We start from the raw sequence: 12,806 nt of genomic DNA, 5'->3' as shown, positions 1-12,806 counted from the left end.
CTGAAAGGTTCTCCGATCTCTGCAGTACGTCACCAATCAGGTCTTTATGGTAGAGTGGCCAGACGGAAGCCACTCTTCAGTAAAAGGCACATGACAGCCCGCTTGGAGTTTGCCTAAAGGACTCTGACCATGAGAAACAAGATTCTCTGATCTGATCTAACCAAGATTGAACTTTTTGGCCTGAATGCCAAGCGTCACGTTTGGAGAAGCATGGTGGTGGCAGCGTCCTGCTGTGGGAATGTTTTTCAGAGGCAAGGACTGGGAGACTAGTCAGGATCGAGGGAAAGATGAACGGAGCAAAGTACAGAGATCCTTGATGAAAACATGCACCAGAGACCTGAAAGCAACTGTGCAGCGAAGCTCCCCATCCAATCTGACAGAGCTTGAGAGGATCTGCAGAGAAGAATAGGAGAAACTCCCAAAATACAGGTGTGCCAAGCTTTGTAGAGTCATACCCAAGAAGACTTGAGGCTGTAGTCACTGCCAAAGGTGCTTCAACAAAGTACTGAGTAAAGGGGCTGAATACTTACGTAAATGTGAGATTTCTGTTTTTTTATTAAAGCAAAAATGTACAAAAATAGTTTACATTTTGGGGTAAATTGAGGGGGGAACAATACATTTTAGAATAAGGCGGTAACGTAACAAAATGTGGAAAAAGTCAAGGGGTCTGAGTGCACTGTATGTTGTAGCTTAGACCCTGTTTTACATCATCTACGGATTTTGTGTTGTGCCCGCCATCGGTGCTCTTGAATACAGGGTTGGTGTCATGTTTTGGCTGATAAATGTACTAAAATTGGAATAATATATTTTATATTTCAACTTTCAAGTGGTACCACAAAGTTGGTTGAAGGTCCACACATCAGAGAATGTTGGCTTGAATGGGAATATCTGTTTTAAATGATACTGTCAAGCCTCCATAGGAAACCTATTGAAATATAGATAATAGAACAGCCATGACCATTTTAGGTTGACCTTCAACGGTGGGTGGTAGTAAATATTTTAATTGAACTTAAATTGAAATGGTCTACCATCAAAATTTCACTGGTCTAAAGGGATGGGTCACTTCTATTAATTTTATTTCTATGATTGAAATTACACCCACCCTGTTTGCACGAGCATTTTGTCCCAACCAATGGTGAGAGTTTATAGGTAATTGACATTTTGATTTAAAAAAAAAAATATTTTTGATTTTTCAAGAAATAATAAAATAATTTGACAACTGTTTGTAAGCTTTTAAATTGTCAAACTCAACTGTTGATCTTTTCCAATGATGAAGACATGGATGTCTCATGGTATGGTGGGGTATGCAAAATAGGTCAACTTAGAGCACCTTTATCTACTGAATGTTTTGGCATTCAAGTCCAAAAAGTCCCTTTCTGACCACTTCTTCCATGGGCAAACATATATGGAAAGTGATAGGGTCAATACCTTTTGAATTCTATTACGAGATTCATATGATATTGTTAGTTTTTAACGGTTAGGTCTAGTTCTGTCCTCAAGCACCTAGTGATCAATATAGTATCTTCTCATGCAACTTTACGTCGTGATACTTTAATCATCTCAATGAAGACTTCTATTAGGCTACCACTAATTTTAGGCATGCGTATCGTCTGTGCACCTCTCCTTTAACTGGGTTATTTCTGTGACTTGTTTTGGAAAGCTTAATGGTGATGCACCTGTTTTCCAATGGTTGCCGAGATTGTGGAAGCGCCTACAATGGTGTGGCTTGGCACCTTTAGTACAAGGATTGCTGGAGGTCAGAGAGGTCATGAATATCTCTTAGCCCTAGCTATTTTAGGGTGTTTAGAGAACATGTGTGACTAGCTTAGGATGTCTATTGCAGGAGTGGCCTACAGGTTGAAAGTAGCATGTCCTTCAAAGATCAATCTGCAGGAGAACTGTGAAAGTGTGTCTTGTTGTCCTGCATCAGCACATTAGTTTCACATCTTTGCTGTCTTGGTTGTAAGTCCTAGACGGCTACCTTGCCTAATCAGTAAGAATTGATTTAGTATTATGGCCATTATGCAATTCCCCTTAATTCCACCCGCCCTCAAATAAAACAAATATATTTGGATACATGCCAGATTAGATTACGGCGCACTACTCAACCTGTTGTCTGTGTCAGTGTAATAGAATAACGATGGCATTCTAACGCGTGGCAACAAGAGCAGCTAATCAACTCCATGTCTAGGCCCTACTAGTTAATGTGTTTTCACACCCCTCCCTGACACACAGTGTTACCCACCGTGTGTGCATAAGGGGATTGAGGGCAGTGGGTAAAAGCCGACGTAAGGGGCTCTCACCAAGCCAAGAGGATTGCCACACGGCCCTCTGGGATTATCCCTTGCACTCCGCTGGTCAGGACTGGCTTTCGGTGCTGTTGGCAGGGGCAACCAACGCCACCGGCTCCACCAATTGTTTCTACCGTGCAGTCGGTGCCTGGTGACTCACCCTTGCTACTGCCAGACATGGCTAAATTAACACCTGTCTGACCATTAGACCAAGTAGAGAGTGTCTGACTACAGTAGGCTGTATGTGACCTACAGTACAGAAATTAGCGTTATTACTATAATAGAACTGAAATGGGTCAACTTTCTCTCATATCCTTTTTTGCTTTGCTTCTGTAGCATTCCATGTTATTGCTGCCGTGTTGGCGGACCCATGCCAAATTGTTTAGAACCGAGGACCAAGTCTTTGGATGAGCTGGTGGTGATATCTTAACTGAGGGTCAGGGGTTAAGTGTGGGTGTGTGGCCAGTCGAGTATCCACTGGGGTTAGTACAGAGCCATGGGGGATGTCACACGTTGGCAGCACCAGGTGGCAGACAGCAGGTGACCGCTTAGAGATAATCGGATCCGTCAGGTAAATCCAGTCTGTACTGACGGCTGAACTCACATAAATAGCTGCGATCCGTAAAGTGTTTGTTTCAGACTTAACCTGAGGAGTGGCGTTAGTGCGCTGAGGTGTCCCTGTAATCTAGCTCCATGTTTGCACATGTCTTCTCACAGATCAACTCCCCTCCTTTCTCCCAACAAGCCTCTTGAATGTTAATGTGAGTATCACAATGGTGTGTGTGGTCCCTTCGCTTTTTATTTTCTGATTTGTATACTTTTGTGTTGTTTCAGGATGGGTTGATAGAGCAGGTGTATGATCTGATCCTAGAGTACTTCCACTCTCAGGCCTGCTCCATCGGCTTCCCAGAGCTGGCCCTGCCCACCATCATCCAGGTAATACCAGCTCCTTCTCCTCTTCTCTCCACCCCTAGTCAGCTAATAGAACTACTTCACCAATTGATGCAATGGCATAATGTCCATACCCTAAGCCAGGGATAGGTAACTGCCCCTGGAAGCAAAAACAAGTTTTGATTATCTTCTCCTGATCAGCGACTGATTCAAATTTTCGGACATCAATATGCGGATATTTTATTCTACACATTTGGTAAATGGTCAGCTATTCAACATACTATCTCAAACATCTTGAGGTGTTGTTGACTATCAAGTAAAAAAATAAAATCTTAGCTGCTAGCCTTTCTCTACAGCAAACACAAGGCGGCAAGAAACTTGACTTGGTCTTATAGTGAGTAGGCCAGATGGAAAAAGAGGGGGATGAAGAGTAAAGTGTGTCTGTGCTGACCTTTAATGGTTCCACCGGCTTGCCGTTGTTTTTACGGCCCTGTGACCAACCACTGAGCCCACTTCCTGTCAGAGACAGCCAGCAGTGGGTGGGTGGGAGGCGAGCTCCTCTACAAGCCAAAGGACAAACAAAGCAATAATCTGCCCTCAACAAAGAAAACAACGCATGACTTTTCCTCTTCCAGTCCACACACACACGCGCACGCGCTGGGCATAAAGTAGTGACGGTCCAGAGGGGAAAGACAAGCACCAGACTAGGTGATTATATACCGTTTTTCACTCTTCCTCCCTCACCCCCTCCCTCCTTTCTACCTCCTCTGGTGCTCCACAGCTGAAAGCGTTCCTGAAGGAATGCAAAGTGGCCAATTACTGCAAGCAGATCCGCCAGCTGCTGGAGAAGGTACAGGAGAACAGCGGCCACATCACAGCCCGTAGACAGAGGGCCGCCTTTGGAGTGGCCGACGCGACCGCCGTGGTGAGTTTGGCTGTGTGTGTGTGTGTGTGTCCTCCCGCCCGTGAGCAACTGAGACTGTCTGTGCCCGGTCTTCTGGGCTGCTGTTCCAGAGCCCTCATTTCACCTCTTCGATGTGCTTGCGGGCGCGCGCACACACACCTCTTTCCCATCAGTGCCTCTGCTTCCCCAAATATATAGACATTCACCCAGTATGTACATAATGTTTCATGATTAAATTGAGATTTTCAGCAGCCAGCAAGCTGAACTTCTTCAATTATGTGATGGTTCATCAACAGTTGATTATTGAGTTGCGTTTGTTGTTGGATTTTAACTTAATGTTTTTTACACACACACACCGGTCTGCTGGGGAGCTGCCTGGAGCAGTCCCACCTCCTCTTAACCCCCTGTACACCCCCTTCCCAAAACACATACACACGCCATCCTGGGCGAGCTCCCGTAGGAAGTGCCTGTGAAGGTCTCCACCAGCCTAGAGCGTTTAACCATCATGTGCCCCCTGACCCTTAACCCTCTGACCTCTCCTCTGGCTGTGTCTTTTACACACACATTCAGTGGGGAGATAAGAGCCTAGGCTACACACACTTAGTGGCTGCTGCAGTGAAACTTGAGTAGGAAGCCGAGGTAGGAGGGATGCGGGAGGAGACATCCCTGGGTGAACACTGTGACGCTAGTTAAAGGACAGCGCTGTGGTCATTAGACCCTCCTTTATAGGTTTGAACCAGCCTCAACGCCTTAATGAGGGGACATTATTGGAGGTGTGTGTGTGGGGCGGGAATGCCTTTTCCGGTGTGTGTTTTCCTCTCACGGTATGCACTCCACCTGCCCCACCAAGCACACACCCTTCCCAGGCTGCATTGCGCCTCCGATCCTGGCTGAGTGCCTCGCACCCGTGCTAAAGATTTAAGAGTGAAATGAAAGAGGGGATGTCGCTGTGTGTAATTTAGCCTGGGAGAAGTGTGTGTTTGTGTGCGCACGCTGCCAGAGACTGAGAGGCGGACAGCGTGGCACCGGAGGCAGCGCCTGTCGCCACGGCTCCCAGCCCAGAGGAGCCTTTCGCCATGGCATCTGTCCCCATGCTGCACGGCAACAATGTTGCCAGGGTAGAGGCCAGCCCCCGTTCCAGCTGCAGTGGGCCCCAGACACCCAAACACAGATCACATTTCAATGGTCCTCAACTGAAGCCTAAAGATCTTTTTTCTTGGTAGGCCTATGCTTTTTGTTTTTACAGTTTTGATCGAAAGGTTTTTGCCATCTTCTAGAGTAGGTAGGCTAGGTGTGAGGGAACAGCCGTGCCAAATACTCAACCCTAATCCCATAGCATTGTTTTGTCTGGGTTTGAAGTGTTTTTCAAAAGCACTGGATCTTTCTGTTCATGTCCTGTCCTCTTTGTGCTGGGGCCTAGCCTAATAACCGCCACTGCAAATTGTCGTAAATAGGTTTAGCTAACCGACGAAGGAAGCTGCGGTCTATACACTCTATTGGATTTTGAGGTCAGATAATCCTATTGGGCCTGATCAATACCATCCGCAAAGACCTTTAGGGGAAGGGCTGGCATAGATTCTCCAGTCTCCTCTTTCAGCTTCTCTTCTCGCTCTCTCTCTCTCTCGCTCTGTCACTCTGACCACCATTTGCCTCATGCAGCACGACACATCCTTCGCATAGAGTTGATCAGGCTGTTGGGCCGTACATTATCATGCATGAGGTGATGGCGGTGGATGAATGGCATGGCTATGGGCCTCAGGATCTCATCCCGGTATCTCTATGCATTCAAATTGCCATCGATAAAATGCAATTATGTTTTTTGTCTGTAGCTTATGCCTGCCCATACCATAACCCCACCACCACTATGAGGCACTCGGTTCACAATGTTGACATCAGCAAACCGCTCGCCCACACGATGCCATATACGCTGTCTGACATCTGCCCGGTACAGTTAAAACTGGGATTCATCTGTGAAGAGAACACTTCTCCAGCATGCCAGTGGCCATCGAAGGTGAGCATTTGCCAAACTGCAATTAGGTCAAGACCCTGGTGAGGACTGGTGAGGATGACGAGCACGCAGGCGAGCTTCCCTGAGGCAATTTCTGACAGTTTGTGCAGAAATTCTTCGATTGTGCAAACCCACAGTGTCATCAGTTTGGGTGGCTGGTCTCAGACGATCTCGCAGGTGAAGAAGCCGGATGTGGAGGTCCTGGGCTGGCGTGGTTCCATGTGGTCTGTGGTTGTGAGGCCGGTTGAACGTACTGTCAAATTCTCTAACCGACGCTGGAGAGGCGGCTTATGGGAAATTAACATTTAATTCTCTGGAATCAGTTCTGGTGGACATTCCTGTAGTCAGCTTGCCAATTGCACAATCCTTCAAAACTTGAGACAGCTGTGGCATTGTGTTGTGACACAACTGTGCGTTTGTGGCCTTTTATTGTCGCCAGCACAAACTGCACCTGTGTAATGATCATGCTGTTTAATCAGCTTCTTGATATGCCACACCTGTCAGGTTGATGGATTATCTTGGCAATGGAGAAATACTCACTAATAGGGAAGTAAACAAATTTGTGCCCAACAATTTTGAGAAATAAGCTTTCTGTGCATATAGAACATTTCTGGGATCTTGTATTTCAGTTCATGAAACATGGGATCAACACTTTACATGTTGTGTTTTATATTTATGTTCAGTATAAATTGAAGTGAAAGTACACCACAATACCCAGACATTTAGATTAAATCAGATGTCGATACGCCTCGGAAAGGAATAGACTGAGATCCGTCTCGTCAGTAATAGCTCAAAACCCGTCTTCCTTTATTATATTGATACTTGAACTCCAAGTATCGATTCAAAAAGGGTGGGGAGTGGGGCTTCTTCTAGGTAGTGTTGGCTAGCGCTAGTCGGCTGTACCTGCACCAAAAAGCCTGTATTTTTCATCATATAGCTTGTTCGCCATCTTTTTAAATAGTGAGTCAACATGTTTTGAGCACTTATGTCCCTGACTGATCAAAACGTGTTTTCTCATGCTCACTCTGCAGCAGACATATAGTGATCAGTATGTATGGAACATCAAATTGCAATAAAATCGCAGTATCGAATCACAATACATATAGAATTGTGCGAATCACAATACATCATTTCGGCATCTAAGTATCGTGAGGCCCCTGGCAATTCCCAGCCCTAATACACACAAATACAGAGTGGTTATGTCACAAGTGTGTGTGTGTGTGTGCAGGCGAAGTGGGAGAAGCAGACTGCGGAGGAGGGGACGCCCCTCACCAGGTACTACAGTCAGTGGAAGAAGCTAAGGGAGAAGGAGATCCAGCTGGAGATCTCGGGGAAGGAGAGGGTAACTATCAGACACACACACCTACATACCAACTGTTTTAAGAGAAAAGTCTTTTCAGGACATTCATCCAAATTCAACAAACGTCCCCATCCTATTTTACAAACGATACATGTAACTTGAAGGTTTGAGTAAGATAATGCATTGATGTCAGTGGGAAATTGGCGGAAATGTTCAAGGTTGCATGCAAACATTTTTGAAGAATTTGACCTTTTTATTCGTTATTTTTCAATGAGGGCTGTTCCCAGTTTCCAGTGGTTTTTAGGAAATAAATATGGCCAAAATGTTTGTAAAGTGTTTTGTAAGTGACTTTGCTGCATCTTCTGGATCTTGAGCAATGGTCTCATTGTCATGTGGTCCCAAATCACCTGTTTTGACAAGACGTTTTCCATAACACTACATTTTGAAGTGGAGCTGCATATTGACATTTCTTCTCATTTAAGATGGAAGACTTGGACCTCCCTGAGATCAAACGCAGGAAAATTCAGGAGAAGAAGGCTGTGGACAAGAAGGAGTTCAAGGATCTCTTTGAGTCCGACAGCGACTCCGATGACGACGGAGGACTCAAAGTCAAAGGTAACATCATTTACATACACAGCTGGGTCCTGTTCATTACACACCAATTGGAAGGATAACGTTTCAAAACGGAGAGGGATGACTTGGCCCTGTCCAGTAAGAAACACTCATTTTGGTTGCCTGTTGCCAAATTGTTTCACTACATTTCCTGTTAGAGCTGGCCGGTAAAAACTCCCAGTAGTGTCTCTCACCTGATGATGCACATGCTTGAGGGTCCTATGCATGTCTTGGCCATTAGGAGGCTGCATTGAGTTGCACAGTCCATCTACAGCAGGCATGTCAACTAGATTCAGCCATGGGATGTTTATTTTTATTGAGCGGATGGTCCATGTGCCGGAACATAATTACAAATAATGTTTATACTGCAAATTAACCGCAACCGCAATAACCGCCCAAACATATTAAAACCAAATCATTTCAAACCTTCATTATATTTGTATACAATCATGCATGGGAATACTTAGGAACAGATTTTTTTAATTCAAGTATCTTGGAGCTGATTTCCTGGTGTTTTTATACAGTCTTATGTCCAACAATAAATCATACAAAAATTAAAAAAAAATCGCTCAGAAAACTTAAGTGCTACATAAAACCACCAGTTAGGGAACCCTGATCTACAGACTGTTGGCCAACAGCACAGAAGCACACTCTCTAACACACACTGTAGTACACAATTAAACACCTATATGGCAAGGATACAGCTCCTCATCCCTTTCCGGGATGAATTTTTGGCCTCGCTCTTTTTGCGATAATACGTTACTTCTCTAATCTGAGTGTAAGCTGTATTGAAGTCGGTGTTCGTGAATCCTGATCCCATCAATGGCTCGTTCTGAGGGAATGTACAACTGACCTCAGTGTTGCCATGCTGCCCTCCCAGCAAGACAGGCTCTATTCAATTAGTTGTAGTCTACTTATCTCTCTCCTATATTTCTTTCTTTCTCCTATATTTCTCTCTCCTCTATCCTTCAATGTTTCTCTCTCCCTTTCTCACTCTCAGCTGAGTGCAGCTGTCACTCCTGTCTTCCTTTAAGCCCTGTGTGTCTGGCCCTCTGCTCTGGGTCATCCACAGGACACAGGCAGGGCAGGAGTCCTCTTTTACAGCTTTACAGTCGGACACGCTCGAGGGAGGGGGAAAAACCTTAGAGGTCGGAACGAGAGAGTGAGGGGGCGGTAGGGGATTTTCTTTTCATCTGGTCCTCATTGTAAGGAGAGTCTCCGCAAATGGGCAGGCAGCTGCCGGCGAGCCGCAGGCCCGCCTCGCCCCGGCGGCCCGTCCCCTTGCTCTCTCTCTCTCTCAGGAAGCACAGGCTTGGATCCCGGTGGGGGTTCCTAATTCAAACCAGCCCACCGGAACAGCCAGAGGTGGCCGCTCCCCAGTACTTCCCCTACTCCCTCCTCCGCTTCCCTCCAGCTCCCAGGGCTTAACTGGCTGCCCCCGCATGTCCTCCGCACACACAAACCAACCCACCCTCCAGCCCTTGACAACCTTCCAACCTTTGGGCAGCTTACCAAACTGTGGTTGGTTGGAGTCAGCTGAGATACCCCAGTGGTGGAGATGGAGAGGAGGAAAGTGTGAGGGGAGGAGAAGACTGGTTTCTATGAATGTGTCTAGTTGTTATTGTGGGGTGTCAAGTCCTTCAGGTCATTTGGGGGCAGACGGGCATGTAGATCCTGCTGTCCCTCACAACCCCAGTCTAAAATAAACCGGTTAAGACGAGGATTCTAATATCCCAAGAATTCTAAACCATTGTACCAGCAATGCGAGCGAAAATGACTGGAAGTGAATGTTAGCCGTACGGAAAGTTTGCCATCAAAGTGGGAAAATAACTGCAATCGTCTCCCACATTTTCAACCCCTATCCTGTAGAATCAGCAAAAGCGCAGGTCCCATGAACTTTGTTTTGTTTATTTTCAAATGCTTCCGGGTGGAATTATTACTTTTTCCTAACCTGTATATTTTCGACCTCAACCCCAGTCGGGGTGGGTGGGTCGGCTGGCTGGCTGGCTGGCTTTTGGACGATAAAAAAATAAACAGGAAAGCCGATATACTTTTTCCGCCGGCCAATTGTCCAGAAGAAGAAAGAAAATCCATTGCGAAATAATGTTTTTGGGGTGTTTTTTTTGCCTATTTTGAAGCAAGGTAAGACATGCCTCATAATATGTATTAAAACGTTCAGGTTTCAAACAATGAAGTATGTTTTCAAAATGCGTACTGCCGCCAGCTCATTGCAATGTGGTGTGACGTGCTGATGAAGCCTGCCTTCCATTGCCATTTGATGCTGCGTTCAAAACAACTGGGAACTCGAGGACCTTTCGGGTGGCGCAGCTGATCCAGGTTCGATCCCGGGCTGTGTCGCAGCCGGCCGCGACCGGGAGACCCGTGAGGTGTCGTCCGGCTTAGGGGAAGGTTTGGCAGGTTGGGATGTCCTTGTCCCATCGCACTCTAGCGACGCCTATGGCGGACTGGGCGCATGCACGCAGACACAGTCGCCAGTTGGACGGTGTTTCCTCCGACACATTGATGCGGCTGGCTTCCGGGTTAAGCGATAGGTGCGGCTTGGCAGGGTCGTGTTTCGGAGGACGTATTGCTCTCGACCTTAGCGTTTCCCGAGTCCCTACAGGAGTTGCAGCGATGGGACAAGACTAACTACAAATTGGATATCAAGAAATTGGGGAGGAAAAGGGGCACTTACGACTTCAGTGCATTCAACTGAAAAAAGAAGAAAAAATTGCTCCGACTGGAGAGAAAATAGTTTTGAACGGTCATCCAATTCGGGAACTCTGTCTTCTTTCCCAGTTGTCTTGAAAGCACCACAAGATGCTGCAGCAGCTCTTGTGCTGTCTGACACATTTTCTACTCAAAGGCTCAATATCTGTATGCTGTACGCCAGGGATCATCAACTAGATTCAGCCGTGGGCCAATTTCTTTTCTTGAGCAGTTGGTTTGAGGGCCAGAACATAATTACAAATCATTTGTAGATGGAAAATTGACCTCAAGAAGCCCAAACAGAGAGTATAATGTTTGACTAAAACATAATAATTTCAAACGTTGCTTACATTTGTATACGATCTTGTTTCTCTATTATGTGTGGGAATACTTGGGAACAGATTTCTTAAAATCACTTGGAGCTGATTTCCCGGTGTTCCAAGTCTGTCAAACAAGTAAAACTATCCGACAGTTGGGGAACCCTGCTCTACGGCTGTGATAAATATGATACATAATGAAAATACCGTACACATGCGCCAATATAATTAAACTAAATTATGCAAATAAACCGATAAGTATGACCAGTCAAATGCATTTCCATTGACTGGTATTTCCATCAATGAATAGGCTAAAATGCATTATTTTGTAAAGGAAGGTAGTTTCACGAGCCAATGTTAACTGGTGTTGACACAATGACTGGAAGTTAATCTTATCTACTAGCATGCTAGCAGTTACCATAGACTTCCAGTCATTGTGCTTACGCCAGTTACGCCAGTTAGAAATTGCACTAACGCTAGTTAGCAACTTCCTTCAAACTACATAAAAACATTGTATCCACGAGTTCAACTTAGTCTGCGGAAGTAGATAAATGGCTTCATTGCCAAAATCCTGAAGTATCTTTTTAATTAAGCATCTGAGTATGAGTCCTGATATGTGATCAGTTTTCATTTTGGATCATAATTAATACGTTGACGTGATCCTAGATCAGGCTCACGTACTCTGAGATGCGTTATGAATATGGGCCCAGAAGTGTACACATGCAGGCAGGTAGGTAGCATCTAACCACCTTGGAATTGCCTACTACCTGCATGGTGATGGAGCTGAGAATACATTACTCATGACAGTTTACCACAGCCAATTTCACACATCTTACACTCAGTTGCTGCCTAAATATATAAAATAGGAGATAGCAGGCAGGCTTCACTTCAGACAGCTACAAATTCCTTCTGTAAAATGGGCGAGTCTGTCGTGTGTGTGTGTGTAGCAGAGGCCACTGCAGAGTGGTCCCTGAGCTTTAAAGTAGGGTTTGATAAGATGCTGGTAGCCAGGAGGACAGGCAGACACTTCAATTGCCACACTCCCAACACTTACTACTAAGAGCATATTGACCACACACATACACACACACCAATACACAGTGAGCTACCTAGACCAATAAGAATGACCAGTCAAAATGTATTTATTGGTCAATGAATGCATGAGCTCTTCTGTCTTTCTAAACTGATATTTTCATCTGTCGCATGAAGCCGCTCGCTTGTGCATTGCCCTTTTGACAAGGGTGTTTTCCCGCTAATTGCGTTATGCAACGAACATTTGTGTGTAGTCTACTACCTTATGTGCATTTCTGCGCTTATAATGTGAGTAAATAATCGTTTATAAAAAAAAATATTGCTAAACGTTCTGATCTGTTGCATCGAATTCATCGCATTTTTTGTTTTTATTTTATGTGTACTGGTTGTATGAATTTAGTCTCTTATCGTCCCTCTGTCCCAGAGTCGGTTTGGAACAGGCTATTTATTTCTCGACAAACTGACCAATAGAATAGGTAGCCTGAACTTTTATAGTAGATTGACAAAGACTAGTGATTTTGCTGTTTGTTACTCGTCTTGTTGATGAGGAAAAGTAAATGTGGACAGTTGTTCTAACATGTTCAAAGTGCACATCCGAATTCGCTAAGAAGGACCGCACATCATTGAATCCTCAACTTACATGTTCTGTTAATATGAATAACCATATTCTAAATGTGATTTCTGTCATTCTGATCACCGTGGGTGGAACCCCTAATCAGGTTATGCACCCAGTGCATATTGG

General features: G+C 45.2%; 1 protein-coding gene across 1 annotated transcript in view; it reads left to right on the top strand.

Annotated features, from left to right (window-relative positions):
• Positions 1-12,806, top strand: part of noc2l (NOC2-like nucleolar associated transcriptional repressor) — a 29,933-nt gene that overhangs the window by 15,805 nt on the left and 1,322 nt on the right. Inside the window, exons 14-17 of the mRNA XM_055892191.1 lie at positions 3,126-3,227; positions 3,964-4,107; positions 7,323-7,436; positions 7,877-8,009. Of these exons, the coding sequence (XP_055748166.1) occupies positions 3,126-3,227; positions 3,964-4,107; positions 7,323-7,436; positions 7,877-8,009 (493 nt within the window). The remainder of the gene's footprint in view (positions 1-3,125; positions 3,228-3,963; positions 4,108-7,322; positions 7,437-7,876; positions 8,010-12,806) is intronic.

The sequence above is a fragment of the Salvelinus fontinalis genome, chromosome 31 (genome assembly GCF_029448725.1).
Source record: "Salvelinus fontinalis isolate EN_2023a chromosome 31, ASM2944872v1, whole genome shotgun sequence".
NCBI lineage: Eukaryota > Metazoa > Chordata > Actinopteri > Salmoniformes > Salmonidae > Salvelinus > Salvelinus fontinalis.
Note: the sequence above shows the minus strand (reverse complement) of the source record. Positions and strands in the feature narration are given on the sequence as shown.